The sequence below is a fragment of the Vulpes lagopus genome, chromosome 6 (assembly GCF_018345385.1).
Source record: "Vulpes lagopus strain Blue_001 chromosome 6, ASM1834538v1, whole genome shotgun sequence".
NCBI classification, from domain to species: Eukaryota; Metazoa; Chordata; class Mammalia; order Carnivora; family Canidae; genus Vulpes; species Vulpes lagopus.
Window position 1 is genome coordinate 87389068 of NC_054829.1, and position 27941 is coordinate 87417008.

General features: G+C 40.1%; 1 protein-coding gene across 4 annotated transcripts in view; it reads left to right on the forward strand.

Moving 5' to 3' along the window:
- The window catches only part of HERC6 (HECT and RLD domain containing E3 ubiquitin protein ligase family member 6), a 126311-nt gene that overhangs the window by 71822 nt on the left and 26548 nt on the right, over positions 1-27941 (forward strand). For all 4 annotated transcript variants that reach the window (XM_041757889.1, XM_041757890.1, XM_041757888.1 and 1 more), the window contains 10 exons: positions 1517-1593; positions 5244-5471; positions 6996-7090; positions 8659-8786; positions 9740-9876; positions 11341-11408; positions 20121-20239; positions 21590-21649; positions 23793-23886; positions 27709-27898. In XM_041757889.1, the coding sequence (XP_041613823.1) occupies positions 1517-1593; positions 5244-5471; positions 6996-7090; positions 8659-8786; positions 9740-9876; positions 11341-11408; positions 20121-20239; positions 21590-21649; positions 23793-23886; positions 27709-27898 (1196 nt within the window). The remainder of the gene's footprint in view (positions 1-1516; positions 1594-5243; positions 5472-6995; positions 7091-8658; positions 8787-9739; positions 9877-11340; positions 11409-20120; positions 20240-21589; positions 21650-23792; positions 23887-27708; positions 27899-27941) is intronic.

The window sequence follows — 27941 nt, forward strand, 5'->3', positions numbered from 1 at the left end:
TTTAAAGTGAAAACATTAAATAGGAGATACAGAAAGAAATCTTGTCGAACCACCTGACTAAAGCAGTCTTCTTGAAAAAAAAAACAGCTTGGAATGAGTTTGTTATGAATCCAATTGCTGTGAAGACAGAGTGCCCAGTCAACATTTAAAAAAACCCTATGGAACTTTTCATACTCTCCTATTGAAGCCCTAAGACCATTCCTTATGCTAAGTTGATATATACAAGGTGATTCCACACATTTTCCATTACTAGGAGCTCCCATATGTACATGTAAATAATAGATGTTATTTGTTTTTTCTCCTTTTATTCTATTGTCAGTAAGTTTGCACATCCCCTACCACCTGGATCCAAACTGGAAGAGGAAAAGATTTCCTCCCAACATAACCTTTTGGTCTGTCTTAAGCCAGACAGATCCTAATATTTTGTATTAGTGAGATGTGGGGAGAATCCTATCCTCACAAACAGCTTGCTCTAGGACAAATGATGACAAGCAGTCTGAATTGTGTGTTCATGAATTACATGTTTAAGACTTTTCAAAAGCATGATTTTTAATATTTGGAAGTTACTTTTTATTACTTCTAGTTTTTAATTGTATAAGAGAGTGCTGTGGTTTGGGGGGAACAAACATTGAACTTGGAATGAAAAGACAAAGGTTTGAGTCTAGTTCTACAACATGATACCTGTAACATGATTCCCTAGAGCAAACTAGAACTCTGAATTCTACTATATGAATTTCAACCATATGAAATTGCTGATAGTTATGTTTTTGATTCACACAAATGGCAATTTAATAAGATCCAACGATTTCTTCATTGCATAGGGCTTAAATCAGGTGATATAAATAACAGTGTTCTATAAATTCTAAAGCCCTGTGTCATATGTGTATGAAGAAATTTATTTTTTAAGCCAATAACTGTAGAATAAAAGTTAGTACATGATATACTGCATTAAAAGTCTAATAAAAATCACTCTTGTATTAAACTGGATTCTGCTCTATACCTTGTTTTGTTTGCTCTGTACCTTTATACATGTCGATGTCAGGTTAAAAATAGTTTGAGGGCTTTGGAATAAGGGTGCTGTGGAAAAATAAGGAAATAAAGTTATTTCTGGGAAAAATATACCCAGGTTACCAACAGTCCTAAAAATGATGGATGGATAATTGCAGACTTGTTGGTTTGACAACAGTTTCAGAAAATTAACTCAAAAAAAAAAAAAAGAAAGAAAGAAAATTAACTCCTTAAAATTACTGAAGACTACATGCCAATCAGGAAAATCACCATTACCGTGCTGCTTCTAAATACTACCAAACAGCTTTACATACCTGTACTCATCAAGAGAACTATTTATTCTATAGAAAAAATATTAAAATAGCCCAATTTGAAAAGAATGGAAAGGAAGAGAAAAGTTATTTTCCTAAACCAAATGTATTACCTGGGATCATTTTAAATATCTGTAGTTCACTTGGTGAGCCACTCTAAAAAAGGATTAATAGATTTTGTATCATTTTTATTATAGGAAGATAAAAACTCTGAATGATATAAAAATTAAACAAGTTTCCTGTGGACACTACCACTCTCTGGCATTATCAGAAGGTAAAAAAAAAAAAAAAGCCTTTTTGGATCTTCTAAGCGTCATTACAAAGTAATTTTTTTGAATGTGAGTGATGCCTGTTGATTTTTAATGCACTGGGGCTCATTTTAATGCATTTAGAAGTTTTTGACTTTTTAGATTTCATAAGCTATATTGTTCTTTTCTTTTTTCTATTTTCTTCGTTCTTACTATATTCCTAAAGTAGTGCCTAATTCATTCATATCAATGCCATAAAGGGTCATTTCTGTTCACATGACCTGATCTAAGTCAGAATTGAGTAATGGTTTTATCTTGAACTTTGTCTTTTATGCTGAATTGTTGCATATACCAACAAACTCAGCTAAACTAAGACCTATTTGTCTTAGTTTTATCTTGAACTTTGTCTTTTATGCTGAATTGTTGCATATACCAGCAAACTCAGCTAAACTAAGACCTATTTGTCTGTTTTACTTAGATCAAAGGAAGAAAAGATATCAAAATTATGACTTTACATTTTTTTCTACCATAGTCAGTCAAAATGTTTCAATGGAGAGTGCTGCAGTGGAAAAAATTTTCTCCTATCCTCTTTGGTTTGGTACCTGGGAGCCAGCAAATTTAAGAGACAACAGATTAACAAGAGAAAAGGCATACCAATTTTATTAGTATTTTCATGCATAGAAGTTTACAGAAAATAAGTGAAACTCAAGAAGTGTTTAGACTTGAGGGCTTATGTATCCTTTTAACAAGGGAAAGATTTGGGCTTTGCAGGATGATCCATCATAGGGAAGGGAAGTGACTTGGAAATACATGTGAGAAACCAATGGCAGATAAGAGTTATTTTATTAAGAGTTATTTGTGAACACTTATGTTGAGGAAGATTCTCCATCTCCGATGATGAGCCACTGACCCAACCCTGATGCAGGAGAAGAGGACAGCTTCACAAAGGGAAATATGTAACTTGCTTTTGGGTAGAGGAGGACAGAGAATTTTCCCCACATTTGTGGATTCTCAATTGCCTTCAGCTCAAAATAATCCTTTTTTTTTTAAATAATCTTTTTTTTTTTAAAAAAGATTTTATTTATTTATTCATGAGAGACACAGAGAGAGAGAGGCAGAGACATAGGCAGAGGGAGAAGCAGGCTCCATGCAGGGAGCCTAATGTGGGACTCAATCTCAAGGCTTTTGCCTTGAGAGCCAAAGGCAGACGCTCAACATGAGCCACCCAGGCGTCCCCAGTTCCAAATAATCCTTATGCCAGAGAGGCAGATTTTGGGGTGGCATATTGTGATTGCCTTCAAGAGACACATGATATTTGCAGATCCCTCAAGTGATGTCATAATCATAATTGCAGCAGGGCCATAGGGGCTCTGGATAGCCTACATTTCCTGGTAGCCTTCTGTGCTGCTACCATGTGAAATGCTTTACCTGTGTAATCTCATGTAATCACCTAACAATCACAGAAGCTGCACATTGTTTGTATCCTTATTTTAGAAATGAGAACATTTGGGCTCAGAGACTTTCAGTGATTTGCCTAAACTCACACACTAAGAAATGAGATTTGAACCTACACCTGTTAACATTCCAACCCTAAGTGCTTAACCACTATACCATGCGGGTCATGAGACCATACCATAGTTCTGTGGCTAATCGTAGAACTCCTTCCTCCCATCTCCAGTGATTTGATCTAGGGCAGGTTATTTAACCTGAGTCTCAATTTTCTCATCTCTAGGAGTACTGATGCCTACCTTATGGGGCATTTAGAAAATTCTGTGAAAGAAGGAACACAGTATATCCAGTACAGACTATAGCAGATAGCAGGGATACAATAAATATTAGTCTCTTTTCCTTCTTTACCTTCCTTCTTCTTAATTATTGAAATAGCTTGAATTATTTCCTTGGGGTATTGATTTGTCTTTATACTGGTCCGGGTTATAAAGGTTGTATGGAGCCCAGGTACTCTGTGCATTTGCTATGGTGAACTATGAGTTCTCATAGACCTTCATGAGTTTGACATTCTGCAGTGTGCCCTCAGAAATACTTTTCAGTGGGATAAGTAACTATAGAAGAGTTAAAAAAGAAAAGTCAGATATAATAACATAAAAATCTGAGCGATGTTCACATTCTTCTGGGTAAACAATGAAGCATTAGAAGACACTGATTTTTGACCTCATGTAAATTATCTATCTCTGGTCAAATTCAATATAAAATGTTGTTGGTCTTTTTCTTCCATAGGGTCATTCCACAAGTATTTATTAAGTGCCTATAATGTTTCCAGCAGAGAGGCTATAGCTGTGAACAAACATAAGACTCTGCTTCCATGGAATTTATATTCTGGGGGGTGTATAGGGGAACTGAGCCTTAAACACACAGACAAATAATTATGTCATACAACATAGATAAGGGTATGAAGAAATGGGAGGCCAGGTAAGGTGATGGGAGCAAGTACCTGAGTGGAGGAAAGGAATCTTTCTGTTTTATAAAGGATGTTAGGGAAGCAATTGGATTTTTTTGTTTGTTTGTTTGTTTGTTTTTGTAAAGCAATCGGTTTTAAGGTGAGTAGAGACCAAAAGAAGGGAGGGAGGGAGACATGATGCTAAGGTCGTGATCCAAAGGAATGATCTAGACGCAAAGGCAATGAAGTAGCCGCACGCTCAGCAGTATGCTCAGAAACAGCAGGGTCCCTGGAAAGGTCTGAGCAAGGGGGAGATAAGGTCTGAAACATATCATGGGGGATACTGGTGACCTGGGGCTTGTGAGAATTGGCCTTTTATTGAGCAAGATAGCAGATTCCTGAAGGGTTTAATCTGACTTTTTTTTTTTTTTTTTAAGATTTTATTTATTTGAGAGAGAGTAAGCAAGTGAGTGAGAGAGAGCATAGGAGCAGGGGCAGAGGGAGAAGCAGACTCTCTGCTGAGCAGGCTCCATCCTGGACCCTGGGATCATGATCTGAGCTGAAGGCAGACCTTTAACCAATTGAGCTGTCCAGGTGCCCCCTTACTTATTTTTTTTTAAAGAGTAATCTGGCTGTTTTTCGGAGAAGAGACAAAGATGGACTGTGGGAACCCAGTGGGGTGCTATTGTAACCTTCCAGGAGAAAAGTGAGGGTGGCTTGGTGGCAAAGGGTTAACAGTGGAGAGGTGAGAAGTGGTTAGATTCCAGACACATTTTATCTTTTTTATTTATTTCTTTAAAGATTTATTTATTTATTCATGAGAGACACAGAGGTAGAGACACAGGCAGAGGGAGAAACAGGCTCTTTGCAGGGAGCCTGATGTGGGACTCGGTCCTGGATCCTGGGATCATGACCTGAGCCAAAGGCAGGCACTCAACCGCTGAGCCACCCAGGCGTCCCTCCAGACACATTTTAAAGACAGAGACTAGGATTTGCTAGGTTGAAGGGGGTAAAAGAAAGAAGACAGTCAAGGATGACTCCAAGATTTCTGGTCTGAGCAGCTGAAAGAACACAATTGACCTTAACTGGAAGGGAGAAGAGGAGTGGATGTTCCTGACCACCCACCTTGCTTTTGGTTAGAATACCAACCAAAAGGAGGTTAGACCTCCTTTATCCCTATTTTAATTACTCAAGACTTTTAGAATTACGGTGGTAGTTTCTACTTGAACTTGGTATTCAAATGTGTTTGCAATTTTGAATTTCTCTGCTTCATTTTTGCAGGTGGCCAAGTGTTTTCATGGGGGAGTAATAGTGATGGACAGCTGGGTCTGGGGAGGGAATTCCCCTCCCAAGCCAGCCCGCAGAGGGTGAGGTCCCTGGACGGCATCCCGCTGGCTCAGGTGGCTGCAGGTGGGGCCCACAGCTTCGCCCTGTCTCTCTCTGGGACCTCATTTGGCTGGGGAAGAAACAATGCAGGACAGCTGGCCCTCCGCAAGAATACTGTCTCAGGTAACACGATAGTCATTTTCTTTGCAGTAAATCATTCTTTCTTTCCAGTTGGAAGACCAGCTCTGCAAAGGGGACTCTCAATGATTAGGGCAATGATTCCCAAACTTTGTGATACATTAGAATCACCTGGGGAGCCACCTTAATTTTTGATTGCCACTTTAATATATTACCACAGACTTATGGCTTAAAACCACACAAATGTATTTTCTTTTAGTTCCGGTGGTCAGAAGTTTGATGCAGGTCTCACTGGGCTAAAATCAAGATGTCAGTGGGGCTGCGTTCCTTTCTGGAGGGTTCAGGGCAGCAGGGTCAGGGATGGGGATGAGCGTTACGCCATTTTCTTGTCTTTTTCTCCTAGAGTCCATCAGCATTCTTTGATTCCTAACCCCCCTCTTCAAAGCCAGCAATGGTTGGTGAAGTCTTCCTTAAGTCACATTGCTCTGACAGTGACTCTTCTGCCTCCTTTTTCCTTAAAGGACCCTTGTAATTACATTGGGCTCACCTGGATGACCCAGGCTACCTCCTTATCTTAAAGTCAAAAGATTTGCAATTTTAATTCCATCTGCTTCATTAACTCCTCTTTGCAATATCACCTAACTTATTCACAGCCTCTGGGGAAGGACAGGGACATCTTCAAAGCCCCTTCTTTTGCTTACTCTAAGAGCATTTACAAATCCCAGTGCCCAAGTTAGACCCCATACCAAGTAAATCAGTTTGTCTGGGATGGAAGCCAGGCAGCGGTCATTATTAAAGATTCCACAGGTTATTCCAATGTGCAGCCAAGTTCAAGAACCACTGGATTAGTAAATGCTAGCAGGAGAAACAACCAGTTCCTCTGGCAACCCTTAAACATACTCACCGTGAAGTCTTCCCCATGAACCCTATACCTCCTCTGTTCAATTCTTTACATTCAGCTAACATATATTTAGCACTTGTTGTGTGCCAGTACTTACATCTCATTTCATTTAACTTTGTCAACATGAAGTAGGTCCTCTTATTTTCTTAACTATTATTGTGTATTTGCAGAACACCTACTATGTGACAGAAATGAAAAAACCTAATGGCAGTTTTATTAGGAATAAAGGTCTTAAAACAGCTTTTTAGGAGAATAGCTTTAGGCATTCCAGAAGATTGAAGAGTTTCCAGAAATAAATGCTAAAGGACTGCTTTTCTTTCTTTTCCAAAGTAGAGCTCTTTTGTGATACTTCTAAGTGTTCATTTAAAAAAATGTTAATGAATTATAAGTTGACAAAAGTATTAAAAAGTGTAAAAACTCATGAAATCTGAGTCTTGGGGATCCCTGGGTGGCGCAGTGGTTTGGCGCCTGCCTTTGGCCCAGGGCGCAATCCTGGAGACCCGGATCGAATCCCATGTCAGGCTCCCGGTGCATGGAGCCTGCTTCTCCCTCTGCCTGTGTCTCTGCCTCTCTCTCTCTCTCTCTGTGACTATCATAAATAAATAAAAAAATTTAAAAAAAAAAAGAAATCTGAGTTATAATCTAGAGATTCTGCTTTCTTTCATCAGGACAAAGCTACAAGCCTCATTCAATTAGTGCTCTGAAGAATCTAGGTGTGATTTATATCAGCTGTGGTTATGAGCACACTGTAGTACTTACCCAGGTAATCTAAAATGTTTTGCTATTTTTTTAATTCCTAAGAAATGTTACCACAAGGTACACTTACTGAGTGTTGTTGAAAGCAATATGTATATCAATATCTCAACATATCCATTCAATGTAAAGAGGAGAAATTAACCAAATATAAGCCATGAAATTTTCAAGATCCTATAACAGAAGCTAATTTCAGCTTTTGGAGATATTTTTAGATATGCACTAAATTAGATTAATGGGGTACCTGGCTGCCCCAGTCAATAGAGCATGCAACTCTTGATCTCTGGGTTGTAAGTCTGAGCCCCATATTGGGTGTAGAGATTGCTTAAAAATAAGCTATTTTTTTAAAAAAGTTATTTATGTATTCATGAGAGACACAGAGAGAGGCAGAGACATAGAGGGAGAAGCAGGCTCCTCACAGGGAGCCCGATGCAGGACTCGATCCCTAGACTGGGATCACACCCTGAGCTGAAGGCAGATGCTCAGCTGCTGAGCCACCCAAGTGTCCCAAAAATAAACTCTTAAAAAAATTTTTTTAAAAAAGATTATTAATCTTTTGTTAATCTAGGAACTAATCCTTTTAGTAATTATTCATTCATAATGTAGTTCTACAGATGAAAATTATTATAGACGGAAAGTAATTTTTACAGGTTTTGATAACCCAAATTATAGTCTAGAACTACTTTGTTCCATTTCTTGCTTGGAACAATTACAAGCCTGCTTTGTAAATGTTTGCCTCCTCTTTTTGTACTGGCCAAATAGTATATTCCAATGGGATGAATTCTTTCCATAGTCATAAGGAATAGACTTGAAAACTATTTGAGTGGTTGAAATGTTTATTTAAAAACTAAATATATAAAAAAAAAAAACTAAATATCAAGACACGTGGGTGGCTTAACGATTGAGTGTCTGCCTTTGACTCAGGGCATGATCCTGAGGTCCTGGATTAAAACCCACATTAGACTCCTACAGGGAGCCTGCTTCTCCCTCTGCCTATGTCTCTGCCTCTCTCTCTCTGTGTCTCTCATGAATAAATAAATAAAATCTTTTAAAAATTTAAAATAAATATCTAAAGTAATTTGTATTATTTTATTCTTTTAGAGAGTATGCATGCACATGAGGGGGGATCGGGAGGGGGCAACAGGCTAGGGAGAGAGAATCCCAAGGGCACCTCTCCTGCTCCCCCCACACGTGCTCTCTCTCTAAGAAAACAACCTTCTGAAGAAAGATTTTCAGAGGAATGCTCAAAGAAATAAAGCACCCCTATACTTAAATGTTAGTATTAACATTGTCTTGAACCAGTGAATTGTCCTTCCATTCATTTTACCATGAATGTCAATGATTTTTCAAATATAATGAGTTAACTTACATTTACTATTAGAAATAATAAAACAATAAAATGATAATTTTAATAATAAAAGATTATATCTTATATAATAAATATAAGACCCCTCTCCTTTATACAGAGCTTGTATTTCACATAGTGCTACCATGTAATTATCTGATGATACTTAATCTTTAGTTTTTTAGTTACTTTTTTAAATCTGAAATTAGTCTGATTCCTTCTTTCTCAAACAGAATGGGAAAGTGTTCACATTTGGAGATAATACCTATGGACAGCTGGGACACAGCCCCACTGCTGAGAAGAGTGGTCCACAACTCGTAGAAGGAATTGATGGCCTAGTTTCACAGATAGATTGTGGAAGGTAATGAGCTAGTTTTTTGTTTGTCTGTTTATAGTGTGAGTAGAAAGTATTATATTTTATTACTTAGAAATGATTCCTCAGTGTTATCAAACCTTAAAACCCAAAATATGTGACTACTCTTTTTATAGTAGTAGTCATAAAAACTTTTTTAACTTATTTAATTTATATAGTTTTTTCTATTTTTTCTAATTTATTCTAGACATTTCATTTATTTAATGGAATTTATTGGAAGTCTACTTATACAGACTGCCTTATTAGGTGCCGGGGGTTGGGAAGAGGGTTTAAAATAAAAATAGTGGTGGGTCACCTGGGTGGCTCAGTCAGTTAAGCATCTGACTCTTGATTTCAGCTCAGATCATGATCTCATGGTCATGGGATTGAGCCCTACATTGAGCTCTGCACTCAGTGAGGAGTCAGCTTGAGATTCTCTCTCTCTCCTCTCCCTCCCCATCTGCTACACCCTCCACCAAGCTTACTTTCTCTCTCTCAAATAAATAAATTAACTAAAAAATTAGAATAGTAGTGCTTGCCTTGAAAAGACAAAATTTAAAGTATCTCATGCAAATATAAGACAATATATATTTGCATATGCATTCAGAATTTGCATAACCTAATTATGAAGACACTGAATGTTATCTACCCAATTCATAAATAACAAAGCTTACATTTAAAACACAAATGGAAAAAAAATAAAAAAAAAAACAAAAAAAAACAAATGATAGAAACCATAATAAAGACCCATCAGTAATATTCCATCTTTAAGGTTAGTAATAAATGAATATTCACCTACCATTTGTTTAGCCACATCATTTGGTACCCTCTCACCCTGATATTATGATAAGGAATCTCTGGGTATTTAGTATAAGATAAATCTGTTATTTTGTGTTAGGAGATACCTTTTTTTCTCAAAAAGTGTGCATATGTTGAGCTTCATTATATTCTGTCTCTTGCAGTTACCATACCCTTGCATATGTCTACACTACTGGAAAGGTGGTGTCTTTTGGTCGTGAACCAACTTGCAAAAGCAGCCCAACTCATCCAGAGGCTCTGACAGAGAACGTTGACTTTACTTGCCTGATTTCTGCTGATGGTATGAGTGGTCCCACTAATTCATGATTTTGTTTTAATTGATGCCACTGAAGGAGATATATTATTTATTTTCTTGTCACAGGAGTACATAGAACTGTGGTTCTTTTTGTACTGTTATTTTTAACCCATACAATATGCATCATTTCTTATGCAGTGATTCCTGTAGTATTTAGTAATTTTTTCTAAAGATTAGAGTAATATGGAAAAGATTCCAAGTTGATGAATGATCAGAAAGATACACTTTTATATATTTAATCAAACTTCTTCTAGGGGCATCTGGCTGGCTTAGTCAGTGAAACATGTGACTCTTGATCTCAGGGTTGTGAGTTTGAGCCCCACATTGGGTGTAGAGATTATTTAAAATAAAAAACAATCACAAAAAAACCCTCTTCTAAAACAAGTGCATGAAAAATTAAATTTTAAGTGAATATACATGTAACCTGATCAAAATTAATCTTTTATACATGTAACATGTAACCTGATCAAAATTAATCTTTTAGGGTACTTGTGGTCAAAATTCATTTGGAAGAATATAAATTGCTAATAAATAATTTACTTTGGTAATATATAAATTTTTTTAGGGGCACCTGGGTGGCTCATCAATTAAGCATCTACTTTCAGCTCAGGTCATGATCCCAGGGCCCTGGGACCGAGGCCTGCTTTGGACTCCCTGGAGCCCACTTTTCCCTCTCCCTCTGCCTGCTGTTCCACCTGCTTGTGCTCTGTCAAATAAATAAAATGTTAATATATATGTATATATATATATTTTAAGATTTAATTTATTTATTCATGACAGAGACAAAGAGAGGCAGAGACACAGGCAGAGGGAGAAGCAGGCTCCACGCGAAGAGCCTGATGTGGAACTCGATCCTGGGACTCCGGGATCACACCCTGAGCCGAAGGCAAATGCTCAACCACTGAGCCACCCAGGGGTCCCCATATATATATATATATATATTTTAAGATTTTATTTATTTTAGAAAGAGAGAGCATGCATAAGAGTGTGGGGTGGAGGAGGAGGAGCTGAGGTGGAGGGACAGGACGACTTCATGCTAAGTACAGAGTCCAACATAGGGCTCAATCGCATGACCATGAGATCATGACCTGCGCCAAAATCAAGAGTCAGATACTTAACCGACTGAGCCACCCAGGTGCCCCAATATATTTGTTTTTTTTTTTTTAATCTATTTTTTTACAGCAGTTTTGGGTTTATAACAAAAGATTTATTTTTTTTCACTTCTAATAACGATAAGCATGGGGGGTACTTGGGTCTGGTCATGATCCCAGGGTCCTGGGGTTGAGGTCTACACTGGGCTCCCCTACTCAGTGGGGATCCTGCTTCTCCCTTTCCCTCTGCCTGCTGCTCCCCCCACTTGTGCTCTCTCTCTGTCAAGTAAACAAATAAAATCTATTAAAAAATTTTAAAAAATAAAATGAATAAACATGCATTTATACTTTATTTTAGACCTTGTGGATTGTCAAGTCAAACACATTTTTGCTGGAACGTATGCAAATTTTGTGACAACTTACCAGGTATGTATTATATTTTTTTGTTTCTTTTAAAAATCATTCTTTTTTTTAAATTTTTTTTTTTTTTAATTTTTATTTATTTATGATAGTCACAGAGAGAGAGAGAGAGGCAGAGACACAGGCAGAGGGAGAAGCAGGCTCCATGCACCGGGAGCCTGACGTGGGATTCGATCCCGGGTCTCCAGGATCGCGCCCTGGGCCAAAGGCAGGCGCCAAACCGCTGCGCCACCCAGGGATCCCTAAAAATCATTCTTAAACAAAAATAAGCAAAAATGAATAAAAGTCATTTTTTTCCTCTAGATTTCAGAGCAATGTTTGAAACATTGTATCACTTGTATGTATTCAAATTTTTTACTAACATAAGAAGATCCTCTGTTAGAATGCTTCTTAAAAATCTTCTGTAATTTTAGGGGTACCTGGGTGGCTCAGACAGTTGGGCATCTAACTCTCGGTTTAGGCTCAGGTCTTGATCTCATGGGGTGTGGGATGGCCCTGTATCAACCAGGCTGCATGCTCAGTGGGAAGTCTGCTTGAAAGATTCTCTTCCTTGGCCCCTCCCTCCACTTGCTTGCACTCTCTTTCTCTCTCTCTCTCTCTCTCATGAGTGAATAAAGGGCCCCTGTGTGGCTCAGATGGTTGGGCATCTGCTTTCAGCTCAGGTCATGATTCCAGGGTCCTGGGGTCAAGCCCCACATTGGGCTCCCTGCTCTTCCGGGAGATTGCATCTCCCTCTCCCTCTGCGTGCTGCTCCCCCTGCTTTTGCTCTCTCTCTCTCTGTCAAATAAAAAAATAAACTCTTTTAAAAAACTGAGTGAAGAAATCTTAAAAAAAATGAGATGTAGCCTCCTTTAAAAATACTTGTAATTTTCACTTCCTCCTAAGAGATGAGACCCCCAAACCTAAGTTCATTGCTTTTATTACTGTTTGTTATTAAGTAAGATTAATGATGATAATAACAGCATTAATATTAATTGTAGTCGTCATGAGTTAGGGACCAATTAAAATACTCCAAGTTGATTGACACATTTAATCCTTATGTCAACTCCAATTGGTATTATTTCCCCCATTTTACAGATGAAAAAACTAAGTCTCAGAGAATTGGACTTACCCAAAGTTGTACTGCTAAGAAGTGGCAGAGCTGGATTTAAACCCAGGCAATCCAGCTCCAAAGCTTATATCATTATTCACCATACTGTAGTACCCTCCTAATTTTTGATAGAGAGGTTTTATTATCATATTTCTGGGAGTTCTGAAATGCCTGTATGGAGACAGAAGTAAACAGGCATACCTCGTTATATTATGTTATGATTTAGCATTTTTTACAAATTGAAATTTTGTGGCAACCTTACGTTACATCAAACAAATTTGTGGGCACCATTTTTACAACAGCATTTGCTCACTTGTTGTCTCTGTGTCACAGTTGATAATCCTTACAATAGTTAAACATTTTCCATTATTATTACATTTGTTATGATGATTTGTGATCAGTGATCTTTGATGTTACTGTTGAAATTGTTTCAACCATGCCCATATAGGATGGTGAACATAATCTATAAATGTGTGTTCTGATTGCTCCAACTGGCTATGTCTCTGGCTTTCTGCTTCTTCTTAGGCCTAACCTATTTATTCCCTGAGCAAAATAATATTAAAATTAGGCCAATTAATAACCCTATAATGGCCTTACTGTTCCAGGGAAGAGTCACATGTCTCTCATTTTAAAACAAAAGGTGGGAATAATAAACTTAGTGAGGAAGGCACATCAAAAGCTGAGAAAGGCTGAAAACTGCATCAAACTTAGCCAAGTTGTAAATGCAAAGGAAAAGTTCTTGAAGGAAATTAGAAGTCCTCCTCCAGTGAGCACACAAATGATGAGAAAGCAAAGCAGCCTTATTGCTGAGCTGATATGGAGAAAGTTTTAGTGATCTAGATAGAAGATCAAACATTCCCTTAAAATCAAAGCCTGATCCTAGGAAAGGTCCTAACTCTCTTCAATTCTATGAAGTTTGAGAGAAGCGAGGAAGCTGCAGAAGTTTCCTGCACCAGGAAACCAAAAACTTTATTTGATTCATTTTATTGTGATATTCACTTGATTGTGGTTGTCTGGAACCAAACCCTCAATATCTCTGAGGTCTGCTTGTACATAGTTATTTCCTTAATTTGTACTTTTTTCTTTTTTTTTTTTAATTAATTATTTGAGAAAAAGAGAGCATGTGTGCACAAGTGGGGGGCGGTGGGGGGTGGAGGGGCAGAGGGAAAGGGAGAAGCAAACTATGTGCTAAGTAGGCTTGATCCTAGGGTGCTGAGTTTATAACCTGAGCCAAAGGCAGATGCTTAACCAACTAAGCCACCTAGGTGCCCCTCTTTTTTTCTTTTTTTGCCCTTCTGTTTTTTACAAATAAATTTGTTTTTAGCAAGAGAAAGCACACATAGGAGGGGGAGGAGGCAGAGAGAGAGGGAGAGAGAGAGAGAATCTTAAGCTGACTCCCCACTGAGTGAGGAGCCCAATGTGGGGCTTGATCTCATGACCCTGAGATCATGACCTGAACTGAAATCAAGAGTTGGACACTTAACTGATTGAGCCACCTAGGTCCCCAAGTTTGTACTTTTTTCTATTTTCAGGAATGTTTTAAATTTGACATTCATATAGACTCTTGACATATTCTCTGGGAAAAAAAGTGGTCAGAGGCAAAAGTCTCTGTGCTGCTGGGGAGAGTGAGGAGATTATACTTGGTTGCTCTATCATAGCCATCTAGTCAGCCAGTCAGCAGTTGACTTCTGTGTCTCAGGCTCTGCTCTCAGGGCTGGGGATAAAAGTGAGTAATACAGACAAGGTTGGTCTCATTCTTTTCTTTTTTTTTTTTTTTTTAAGATTTTACTTATTTATTCATGATAAACACAAAGAGAGAGAGGGCAGAGACACAGGCAGAGGGAGAAGCAGGCTCCATGCAAGGAGCCTGATGTGGGACTCAATCCTGGGACTCCAGGATCACGCCTGGGCCGAAGGCAGGCACTAAACCACTGAGCCACCCAGGGTCCCCATGGTCTCATTCTTGGTATTGGGTTCTACAGGGAAAGATAGGCAATAAATATATAAATGCAAAATTATTAAACTGTATTAAATAGGACATGTGAGATTGAAAAAGTGGGTTTCTTTAGAAATGTCAGTCAGGGGGCACCTGGGTGGCTGTCAGTTAAGCGTCTGATTCTTTTTTTTTTTTTTTAATTTTTATTTATTTATGATAGTCACACACAGAGAGAGAGAGAGGCAGAGACACAGGCAGAGGGAGAAGCAGGCTCCATGCACTGGGAGCCCAATGTGGGATTCGATCCCGGGTGTCCAGGATCGCGCCCTGGGCCAAAGGCAGGCGCCAAACCGCTGCGCCACCCAGGGATCTCCTTAAGCATCTGATTCTTGATTTTGGCTCAGGCCATGATCTCATGTGTCATGGGATGGTGCCTTATATCAGGCAGTCCCCTCTTAGGGTGGAGTCAACTTGAAGATTCTCTCCCCCTTCCCCCCACTCACAAGTGCATGCACTCTCATTCTCTCTCTAAAATAAATGGATAAATGTACAAAAGAAAGAAAGAAGAAAGAAAGAAAGAAAGAAAGAAAGAAAGAAAGAAAGAAAGAAAAGAAAGAAAAGAAAGAGATCAAAGAAGACCTCTCAGAGGTTGGGACATTGAAACAGAGACTTTAGCCATTCTTAGATCCAAAGACAGAGTGTTCCAGGGGTGGCTGGGTAGCTCAGTTGTGTGAGCGACCAACTCTTGATTTTGGCTCTGTTCATGATCTCAAGGTCCTGAGATCGAGCCCATCCACAGGCTCTGTGCTCAGTGTGAAGTCTGCTTCTCTCCTCTCTCTCCCCCTGCCTTTCCCCTGCTCCCTCTATAAAATAAAAGAACAAATCATTAAAAAAAATTAAAAAGAGTGTTCAAGTAGAGGGAACCACATGCAGAGAGGCCCTGTGGCAAGGAGAAGTTTAGTATGTGTGAGGGACAGAGAGAGGGCCAGAAGAGCAGAGCACAGTAAGAAAGGGCAGAGAGTTATAGGAGATGGAAGTGGGTAGGTGAGATGGGGTCAGTGTGAAGTATCCTTGGGGAGGAGACCCGGAGCCTTAGCTGGATGTCCAAATCTGGAGCTCAGGGAGGACGTCAGCACTGGAATACAGACATGGTAGCTGTCCAAGCATAGACAGGATTTAAAACCGGGGCATAGATAAAAGGTCACCTCAAGAGAGAGTAAAAATGAGAGGAGAAATGTGACAGAATCCAGCAGTGAGGAGGTGCCAGGAGAAAAATTGAGAAGGGACAGTTTCTGAGGTAGGGGAAAACCAGGAGAGGGTGGTTCATCAAGATAAGAGTAGAACGGATTTCCAGAAGGAGGAAGTGGCTAATACTGCTGAGAGGTCAAGATGAGCACAGACATGATTTTTGAGAATGATCCTGTTCAGATGGAGAAAACAATGATACATGGGGGGAAAAAAAGAAGAAGAATTGCAGAAGCAATGTCCCACAACAGGAAAGGAGAGGCAGGATCCCATCTGTGTAGAATGTAGGGGCTTGAGCAGAAATATTTATTTTTCTTCTAATAAGGAACAGAGGAGGTGAGGGTGGGGTGAAAGAAAGGTGATGAATGGCTTCAGTTTTCTCAGTGAGGCACAGGGCAAGGTCCTCATCTGGGAGTGAATGAGAGAGATGAGGAGTGTTATATGTTTAGGAATAAAAGGAAGGTGTGCAGTAGTTGTCTCAGAGAGTGAGAAAGCAAATATTGTGGGAAATTATGAAACATTATTTGGTACCCATCTGAAGTTTGTGGTAGTAGGGCAGAACGTGAAATCAACATGGCTGCGTGTGATTCTCTCCAGCGAATGGACTGGATTCAGTTTTGCTTGGGTTCAATTTTGGAATAATCCAGAGGTTTGTTTTTTTTTTTTTTTTTTTTTAATTTATTCATGAAAGACACACAGAGAGAAAGAGTCAGAAACACAGGCAGAGGGAGAAACAAGCTTCATGCAGGGAGCCTGACATGGGACTCCATCTCGGGTCTCCAGGATCATACCCTGGGCTGAAGGCAGCACTAAACTGCTGGGCCATCAGGGCTGCCCCTTCAGAGTTGCTTTTTAATCACAGATGGAGTTTTGCTAGGTAGGTCCAACAGGAAAATGACAGGGAAGGAAGTATTTGAAAGGGACTTCTTATAGTGCTGACCATGGAATCTATGCTTGGTAAGGATAAGAAGGCAATAAATAATGAACAAACAATAGGGTCAATGGATTGGAGATCCTAGTGGCCTCAAAGAATGTTGGAACGGGTTCCACTCTAAAGTAAATGTCTTAGTCTGCCCTGCCTGCTAACAAAACACCATAGACTAGGTGGCTTATGAATAGCAGAAATGTTACTTCTTACAGTTCTGGAGGTTGGGAAGTCCAGGATCAAGGGGCCAGTGTACTCAGTGTTTGGTGATTGTTTATGGGTGGCTGTATTCTTGCTATGTCCTAAGGGGGCAAGAGAGCTCTCTGGGGGTCTCTTAAAAGGGCACTAATTTCATTCATGAGAGCTCCACTCCCATGACTCAGTCATCTTCCAAAGGCCCCACCTCTTAATACCATTATATTGGGGATTAGAATTTCAACATATGAATTTGGGGGGGAACATATTCAGTCCATTCTTCTCCCCACCCCTCCAACTCCCAAAATTCATGTCCTTCTTCCATGCAAAATACATTCATTCTGTTCCAGTAGCCCCCAAAGTCTTAACTCATTCCAGCACCAAAGAATGTTGGAGTGGGAGTTTCACTCTAAAGTAAGAGAATCAGAAAAGGGTATATGATGACCAGAAAAGAGAATATTTCTTTTCTTTTCTTTTCTTTTCTTTTCTTTTCTTTTCTTTTCTTTTCTTTTCTTTTCTTTTCTTTTCTTTTCTTTTTTTCTTCTCTTTCTTTCTTTCTTTCTTTCTTTCTTTCTTTCTTTCTTTCTTTCTTTCTTTCTTCTTTCTCTTCCTTTCTTTCTTTTGATTTTATTTTTTGAGAGAGAGGGTGAGAAAGAGCATGAGCAGGTGGGGGTGGGCAGTGGAGAGGAGGAGCAGAGGGAGAAGAAGAAGAAGCAGACTCCCTACTGAGGAGGGAGCCTGATGCAGGGCTTGGTCCCAGAACCCTGAGATCATGACCTGAGCCGAAGGCAGATATTTAACTGATTGAGCCATCCAGGTGCCCTGAGAATGTTTCTAATAGAAATTTTAGAAGGTGATATAGTTATCAATGATTATAAACCATAGGGTATCACCAAGATCTGGGGCAGTGGTTTTCAACTAGGAATGATTTTGCCCCAGGAAACATTGGGCAATTTCTGGAGACATTTTAAGTTGTAGTAACTGGAAAAGGGCAGGTGTGTTGGGGTGGCTGCCGCGAGCATCTGGTGGGTAGAGGCCAGGGTTCCTAAACAACCTACAATGCACAAGACCCTCACAACAAAGAATTATCTGATCTAAAATATCAATAGCATCTGCTTGAAACCAGGACATGGGTGGTTGAGATGGAACAGAGGAAGTGTGGAGATGAGATCAAGAATTGAGAGATCAAAGTGGGAAATCATGTTTATTAGTTCTGTAGTTGCCAAGAATTACAGGAAGGATGACATGGCATCCTTGGCAGTGCCAAGGGAGACAGCAAGGTACTAAAGTTTTCAGTGTTGAAGGGTCATGCCAAGGACAAAGGGAGATGATTACTTCAGAGGAGCTGGGATTTTGAAGAGAGTAGAAGAAATGGTATGTAAGTACCAATAGGGAGCACCTCATTGTCCTAAATTTCCAGCAATGTGTGTGTATGTGTGTGTGTGGGGGGGAATAAAAGCTTTTTTGTGATTGAACTAGAGGGGACACCCAGGACCCAGATCAAGAAGCTGAAGGGGAGCTTCAGAAGTCATGGTTACTTATCTTTTTCCAGAGGTCTTTATTTAAGCATTAAACTAAAATGATGAAGAGTTTCATGACTCCTCGTGTGCCTGGCTGGCTCAGTTCATAGAATATGTGATTCTTGATCTCAGGGTCTTGAGTTTAAGCCCCACATTGGGCATAGAAGTTACTTAAAAAAAAAAAAGAGAATTTTCTGACTTATTACAAGTTCAGTGGAGGCAGAGATATAACATGAAGTGGAGCATTAATGTCTTTGGAAAACTATATTAAAAAGTCAGGTTTTTCTTCCTAGGCAGTGATTTCTGACACTTCTAGCTGAGCCATTTGGTTTCAAGTATTGTATAGAACCATGGTTCTTAAAGTGTGGTCCTTATACCAGAGCAGCAGCATCATCTGGGAATTTACTAGATGCAAATTCTTGAGCTCCACCCCTAAATCAGAAACTGTGGGGTTTGGCTCAGCAGTCTATGCTTTAAGTAAGATCACCAGGTTAAGTTTGAAAACCACTGATCTAAAAGTAAAAATATATAGGTGATTAAAGGGGAGAAAGAAACTAGTATTTTTTGCATACCAGCTATAATCCACAGGTTTTGTATGCCTAATATTATTTAATCTTAAAGAAGAGCCCAGAGAGGTAGGTATTATTATCTCATTTTAAAAAATATTTTATTTATTTATTTGAGAGAGAGAGAGAGAGAGAGCAAGAGAGCACGCGAGACCACAAGCTGGGGGAAGTACAGAGGGAGAGGGACAAGCAGACTCCCCACTGAGCAGGAAGCCTGTTGTGGGGCTTGATCCCAGGACCCTAAGATCATGACCTGAGCCAAATGCAGACGCTTAACTGACTGAGTCATCTAGGCACCCCTATTATCTTATTTTTCAAATTGTGATTAAAAATACATGTATATCATAAAATTTTCTATTTTAACTATTTTTAAGTATACAATTTAGTGGCATTAATCACATTCACAGTATTGTGCAACCATCACCACTATCCATTTCGAAAACTTTACCACCCCAAACAGAAACTCTGTAACCTTTAAATAAGTTTCTATTCTGTGACAGCCACCCCCCTCCCTGGGTAATCTCTAATCTACTTTCTATGAAGTTGCCAATTTCATATAAGTGAAATCATACAGGGGATCCCTGGGTGGCGCAGCGGTTTGGCGCCTGCCTTTGGCCCAGGGCGCGATCCTGGAGACCCGGGATCGAATCCCACGTTGGGCTCCCAGGTGAATGGAGCCTGCTTCTCCCTCTGCCTGTGTCTCTGCCTCTCTCTCTCTCTCTCTCTCTGTGACTATCATAAATAAATAAAAATTAAAAAAAAAAAAAAGTGAAATCATACAATAATAGTCCTTGTGGCTTATTTTACTTAGCATAGTGTCTTCAAAGTTCATCCATGTTTCAGTGTGTATCAGAATCTCCTCCCTTTTTTGGGCTGATTATTCTGCATGTATATACCATGTTCATCTGTTGATGCTATTGCTGGACACCAGTTGTTTCTACCTTTTTGGCTATTATGAATAATGCTACAGTGAATATTGGTGTACAAGTATCTGGTTGACTCTCTGTTTTCAATTATTTTGTGTCATCCCATTTTTAAATGACAAAATTAAGGCCTAGACTAAGCCAAGTAACCAAGTCTAGGAACTAGAACAGCCAGGCCAGTCTGTGACATAACTCCTCTGACCAAACCCCACTGTCTAAGAGGGCGGGGCCTACCTACCACTTGTGCTGCAAGCTTTGCTGTGTTATTACTCAGCATGTGGTTATGTTTTCCTGATCATTTTTTTTTCTTCCTTAAAGAACACCAGTTCTACAGACGTTCCCAGGAAAATCCTTCCAGGAATAAGCCAAATTAACGAGTCCTTGACAGAAAAATGGATAGCAGCAAAAAAACGCACTGAATGTGAAGTGGCTAAGAGGTAGCTCTGTCTGATAAGTTGTAAATCACTTTTATTTGTTTTGAAATCATGAGGTCATTTTATCCTAAATATAAGACAGAGGGTATGGCTTTGCTATGAAGATATTTGCATTTTAATCATGATTTTCTCCTAACATCTCGATGTTTGAAAAAGTCATTGATGTCCTCATTCATTCAGTTGACACAACTACATTGAGGACATACAATTCCCAGGAGCCTCAGTAGGTGTGAGCAATGCAGGAATAAATAAAAAATCATGTGTCTCACAAAGGCTTCATTAAAGTAGACCCTTTTTAAAAATATCTTAATAGGGATCCCTGGGTGGCGCAGTGGTTTGGTGCCTGCCTTTGGCCCAGGGCGCGATCCTGGAGACCCGGGATCGAATCCCACGTCGGGCTCCCGGTGCATGGAGCCTGCTTCTCCCTCTGCCTGTGTCTCTGCCTCTCTCTCTCTCTCTGTGACTATCATAAATAAATAAAAATTAAAAAAAAAATTTAAAAATAAAATAAAATAAAATAAAAATATCTTAATAGTTTATCCTCTGGGCTCCATAAATTTTTGTTTTCAGAAGGATGGATTTTATTCAAATCCATGATTTAGTATAATCAACCATGAAGGATTTGGGTGAGATTTATCAACACAAAGTATATCCAGAATTTGGAAGACTCGTAGGAAAGTAATTATTTCATTAATGATTGCATGTCATCAGTTATATAACTAGACATAAGAGGAAGCATGCTTTATAATACGTTATGATGAAGTTTTGGAATATAAGGGAGGTCCAGAGCCAATGACCAAGAAAGAATTCTTGAGACATCTTTGGTGCAAAGGGGTGGTTTTATTAAGGCACGGGGACAGGACCCGTGGGCAGGAAGAGCTGCTGCCCAGGGTCTGTGAGAAGTGACTGATTATATACCTGGTAGTTGGGAGGGGTTTGAGGATAGCGTACTCTCTAAGGAATTTTGGAAACAAGGTTTCCAGGACCTTGAGGGGGCTAGCTATTGTTGAGAAAAAGTCACTTATTAATAAAACTTTAGTCATGAAACCCTTCAGATGCATATCAGTGGGCCATGTGCTTGGGGGATGATTGCCAACAGGTATCTTAGGGGGGTAAAGGTAAAGGAAGTTTCTAAAGGAATTTTTATATGTTAAAGTAGACTTACAGGATCCTGGGGGTCAGGATAAGATTGCCTTTTGCCCTTGACAAACTATTAACATGGAGGCAGTTGAGTCCCCAGAGGAAGTCCCTCTGCCTGTTTCAAGGACTTGTCAATGTGCGGCCCTGCCCGGGTCCTCAGCTAGCCCTGTTCCCCATCATTATGACTTAACACATATGTTGTTACTTTTACAGTGAAATTGCAATGATATTTTCATCTCCTGCTTGTCTGACTGCAAGTTTTTTAAAGAAAAGGTAATTTTTACATGATATTTACCTTCTTTTAAAACACTAGGGATTGGGGCACCTGGGTGGCTCAGTCGGTTAAGCAGGGTGACTCTCTGCAATCCCCAATTGTTCCATTGGTTCTTAACCCAGCTACACTCTTCGTCACTCGTCAAAGGGACTGGAGGAGCTGTTGAGTCCAACAGCCTCTCCTCAGAACCAGAGAAACACAGGGAAGCTGACTGCTGTGGCTTCCCACTGGCAGCCCATGAGGCAGTGTCTTTCTAGAGTCCCCAAAAGCATCCCTGTTCATCCCCAGCATATCCCAGTCAAAGGTGAGAGAAGAGAAATAAGACACTGCTTCCCTCTGCCTTCTTCCTCTCCCATTTGCTTTCTTCTTTTTGCCATCCTTCCAGGTGAAACTGAGGGACAGGGACTCTGCCATACAATGTTTCCCTCTTTCTTCCCTACCCTAGTCTCAGGCTAATCCTTATTGCATATATAACACTTTCCATGCTAAGAATATTATTTCTGTAAAGTGGAAAAGTATCCTCCCAAGAGTAATGAACCTCAAGGTTTGGTCTTAAGATGCCAAAGACTGCAAAGGACAATATATTTTAAGGAGAGATTTACAATACTTTGTTGGAGCACTTGCATAACTATTTTAGCCCGGGTAAATATTTACTATTGATGAGTTAATTCAGTAAGCATACAATATTTCTTGATAGAACATTTATAAAGACAAGTCACTTGACAGATGCAGTCTCTTCAGATATCACCAAAACAACCCAGGAAAGCACAACACTTAGACAAAGCTTTGATAGTGTTACTGAGGGGAAGGACAAGTTGGAATTTATCAAGAATTTGCAGGTTGGTTTAGGGCAAGTCTTTTGACTTGGGAGGGGAAGGCTGGGGGCTTGATTAGGATCTGGAAAGGATTCAATTATCCAGGACAGTTGGAAACAGCAAGGCAATGACTTTGAGGCAAGCAATTCAAAGAATCTTAGGGCATAAACTATATGTGAACGCCTTCCATTGAGGAGTTAATGAGTCTTTTCAGGAAGTCCTTATAATGGGGATCCCTGGATGGTTCAGCGGTTTGACGCCTGCCTTCGGCCCAGGGCATGATCCTGGAGACTTGGAACCCCACGTCAGGCTGCATGGACCCTGCTTCTCCCTCTGCCCTGCTTCTCCCTCTGCCTGTGTCTCTGCATCCCTCTCTCTCTCTGTGTGTCTCATGAATAAATAAAATCTTAAAAAAAAAAAAAAATCAATCTTTAAAAAAAAAAAAAGTCCCTATAATGAACAATCAAACCATTTGCCTGGGCTAGGGTCTCTTGGAATAGTGAAGCCATGCTAATGAAACAGTGGAATCCTAAAGTAATGTAGATGTAGATGGTAAGGTGTGGGGGCGGGTGGGGGAGTAGTTTCAGTTCTCAGATACCGCACACAAAATTTTGCTATTATTGCAGCCCACAACTTGTAGCTACTTTAGAGATAATAAGCTGTTACCTACTCTCTTTTAGGAGGATATAAGCTTTAAAAAAAAATTTTTTTTTGTGCCAAGTAAATTGATTATTTCGAAAGGGGGTGTTGGACCCTGGCTCACGGGTGCCAACGTGTCCCGGTGGACGCCCCAGAGACTCAGACCCCAGACAGGCAGATGCAATTAGCAAGAGGGTTTATTGAACGTTTGCGCAAACGGGCTCCCCGCCTCCGAGGAGGAAGAGAGCCCCGATTAGCAATTACAGGCATCTTTTAAAGGTAAAAGAAAAAAAAAAACCGCTTAAAGACAAAAGAACCGCGGGAGTTGCTTAGCATCCAGGTTGATTTCTCAGAAGGTCAACATGAACCTATTCAGGGACATTCCAATCAGGGTGTGGGGGAAATGGTTTTCTTATCACAAACAGAATGCTTTTTGTTGCTAAAACTTCAGGAAGGCACCTGGATGGGCTGCCTCTGGATTAGGGCTGATCCTACTTACAGGGGGGGGGTTCTTCAGGGGCAAGCTGTAAGAAAAGAGTTTATATCGGCTAACTAATAAAACAATAATAAATAAAAAAATAAAAATTAAAAAAAAAACAATAAACATGTATGGAGTATAGAAATATTCTTTTCCATCTGTTTATGTGTTGTTTTGTTTTGTTCTTTTTTACATCTCTTGTATCCAAAGAGAATCTGCAGAAACGACTTCCATTGATGTGGACTTAGAAAAGGCAAGAGATACCTTCAAGAAGTTAACAAAAACACAATGGATTTCTTTTGTGGTAATGGCCAATTTTTACTTGACAAGTAGAGCAATAGAATTTCTTTACAGGATCCAATATGACTGCAGTTTAATTTTGTTGGAAGTTGTGTCAGAGGGACTGTGTGTGATAGTGGAGAGGGCTAGTGTTCATGATGAGGTCATTATATTCTAGACACTGTATTAGATGCTGGAACTTTTTAAATCACGTGTAAATGTACATTAAATATAGAGTTTTTCTTTTCAGTATGAAAAAACAATGAGAGGTAAGTAACCATTCGCATATATATGAAAATAGCACTAGTTCTGTTTTGTTTTTTAATAATAAATTTATTTTTTATTGGTGTTCAATTTGCCAACATACAGAATAACACCCAGTGCTCATCCTGTCAAGTGCCCCCCTCAGTGCCCGTCACCCATTCACCCCCACCCCCTGCCCTCCTCCCCTTCCAACACCCCTAGTTCATTTCCCAGAGTTAGGAGTCTTCATGTTCTGTCTCCCTTTCTAATATTTCCCACACATTTTTCCTCCTTTCCCCTTTATTCCCTTTCACTATTTTTTTATTCCCCAAATGAATGAGACCATATAATGTTTGTCCTTCTCCGATTGACTTATTTCACTCAGCATAATACCCTCCAGTTCCCTCCACATTGAAGCAAATGGTGGGTATTTTGTCGTTTCTAATGGCTGAGGAATATTCCATTGTATACATAAACCACATCTTCTTTATCCATTCATCTTTTGATGGACACCGAGGCTCCTTCCACAGTTTGGCTATTGTGGACATTGCTGCTAGAAACATCGGGGTGCAGGTGTCCCGGCGTTTCATTGCATCTGTATCTTTGGGGTAAATCCCCAACAGTGCAATTGCTGGGTCGTAGGGCAGGTCTCTTTTTAACTCTTTGAGGAACCTCCACACAGTTTTCCAGAGTGGCTGCACCAGTTCACATTCCCACCAACTGTGTAAGAGGGTTCCCTTTTCTCTGCATCCTCTCCAACATTTGTGGTTTCCTGCCTTGTTTTGGAAGCAAGATAAACTTCACCTGGACTGGGGGAATGGAAAGGTGGTTCTCTCTTTTGAGATCCATGTCAAATCTAGTTGAGATGAATCTTCTACTCATCCCTTATCCTCTTTGGGTTACATTTTCTTTAAGATTGTATTTATTTATTCATGAGAGACAAAGAGAGAGGCAGAGACTTAGAGGGAGAAGTCCTGATGCAGGACTCCATCTCAGGACCCTGGGTTCACGACCCGAGCCAAAGGCCGACTCTCAACTACTGAACCACCAGGTGTCCCTGGGTCACATTTTCCTTACCTTTTTTTTTTTTAAAGACTTTATTTATTTTTTCATGAGAGACACACAGAGAGAGAGGCAAAGACACAGGCAGAGGGAGAAGCAGGCTCCAAGCAGGGAGCCCAATGTGGGACTTGATCCAGGGTCTCCAGGATCACTCCCTGGGCTGAAGGTGGCGCTAAACCGCTGAGCCATCCGGGGATCCCCTCTTTACCTTTTTTATTGGGCTCCTCATTTATTCAGTTTCTCTTTTAAGGTCTATTCCAGATTAGTATTTTGCGATTCTGGGCCGTGTGGGAAAACTTTCCCTCTACCAACTCAGGTTGATGTGTTTGGGGGCCGGCAAACTTCAATAGGCTGGTTAACAAGAGAAGAGAACACAAGTTTTATTCCTGTGCTTGCGGGGAGCGTTCAGATGAAGAGGCTCCGCGAAGAGCTAGGGTCGAGGGCTTCTTTTTTTTCATTAAGATTTTATTTATTCATGAGAGACACAGAGAGAGGGCAGAGACCGAGGGAGAAGCAGCTTCTCACAGGGAGCCTGATGTGGGACTGGATCCCCAGACCAGGATCACGCCCTGAGCCAAAGGCAGACGCCCAACTGCTGAGCCCCAGGCATCCTGGGTCGAGGGCTTCTATACCAATTAATAGGGAAAAGGGAATGGAAGAGAAGAGGTTTCCAAGAGAAAATAAATAGACTTTTTAGGGAGACACATAGGCGTTACGGAGGCCAAATGGAAGGTATGATGGCTTGTGCTAATGTTTGTTTACATGATTTCTCATCCAAGGGCAAGTGGCTGATCTTTTCCTGGCAGTGAAATTTGCCCTCCAGGGGGATTTATGGCTGCCTTACTCTTGGAAGGCCCTGCCTTTAGTCAGATAAGGGAAGATCTGAAGGCTTCTTTCTGTGTCAGCTGTATCACACATGCCTTTGGTTTAAAGTCTTTTTTTTTTTTTTTTAAGTTTTTAAGATTTTATTTGCCAGAGAGAGAATATGAGCAGGGGGAGGGCATGAGGGGCAGAAGGACCAGGAGAAGCAGACTCTCTGCTGAGCAGGGAGCCTGACACAGGGCCTCAATCCCAGGACCCTGAGATCAAGACCTGAGCCAAAGGTAGATACTTAATTGACTAAGCCACCCAAGTGCCCCTAAAGTCATCTTTATACCATTTGAGGTCCTTACATTTTGAAGGGAAAAGGGGAGTGTTCTTTAACATGTAGTAGATATAAAATTTTTAGTTTCAAGATGAAAAAGAATAGTAGTTGTTGATGTAGGAAAAGATGTTAGGGTTTGAAACCAGTGGCCAAGAAAGAATTTTTGAGCTGTCTTTGGTGCAAAAAAGGTGGTTTTATTAAAGCACAGGGACAGAACCCATGGGCAGAAAGAGCGGCACTGGGGTTCTAAGGAGTGGCCCATCATATACTTTCAAGTTGGGAGGGGGTTAGGAAGAGCGTTAAGTCTCTAAGGAATTTGGTAGCAAGGTTTTCACGTCCTTTAGGAAGCTAGCTATTGTTAGGAAAAGGTCATTACCATCTAATAGAATCTTAGTCATGAGACCCTCCAGTTGTGTATCAGTGGGTCATATGCTTGGGGAAGACTGCCAACACGTATCTACCAACACATATCTTGGGGGGTTTAGAGATAAAGGAAATTTCTAAAGCAATTTTTATATATTAAAAGTAGATTTACAGGATCCTGAGGGTTGGCCTAAGATTGTCTTTTGCCCTTAGCAAAGTATTAACATCAAGGCAATTGAGTCCCTAGAGGAAGGTCACTCTGCCTGTTTTAAAGATTTGTCAATGGGCTGTAGGGAGTAAGGAAATTTTTTTTTTTTAAGATTTTATTTATCTGCTTTTTCTCATTTGCCTTCAGCTCAAAATAATCCTCATGCCAGAATGGCATATTCTGCTAAACTTCCCACCTCTGTACAGGTTCACTGAGGAGTGATTTGGGCTCCTTCTGTCTGGAATCCTAAGCACTGGAGCCATGAAATCCTCCATATCTCTTGTATTTGGTTGGTGGATAAGGAAAGAGTATAGAAGGTTCCATGAGAGGTTTCAGGGGTCATGCCTGGAAGTGATATATATCACCTTCACCCATATACTGTTAGCCAGAATTCAGTCATATGGCCCTACGTAACTGCAGGGTAGGCTGGAAATGCCATCTTGAAATTGAAACAGGATTGGTGAGGTGAACATATGGCATTATCTCTGCCATGTTAGATTTTAAGTCAGATAGATCTGGGTATGGATCCTTCATCTGTCAGTATCTAATTGAGTGACCTCCATGATTCACACAGTATGTACCTGCACATATGATTTCACTTTATTTCCTTCATGTACCCCAATATAAAATAGGGAGGATGGCTCTCACATAATACTTTAGGGGCATTTGGGATGTAAGGAGTGATGGAGTTTGAACAATAGGTTTGAGAAAAACTAATGATTATTCCATTGGAAAACTGTGGAACAAAACCCCTAGGCCCATAGCTTGGTTTTCACTATAGTCTGTATCTAATATATGCTGGGCCTTCCTGATCCTTTCAACTGCAGATAACTACATGTCTCAAGGATAATCTGCTCAGAGCTCTTCCATGTTGTTCTTTACACCGAGAAGCATTATTAGTTTTCCTTCTGCTCCCAGAATGTCCAGTGATGCATGATTCTAGGAACTGGATGGATCTGGTGGTTCCATTTGCAGAAGCTGTTTGTAAGATGAGAGACCAATCTTCACAGATCCTGAGTAAGTTTGATTACTTTTATCACTTTATCTGTACTCTTAATAA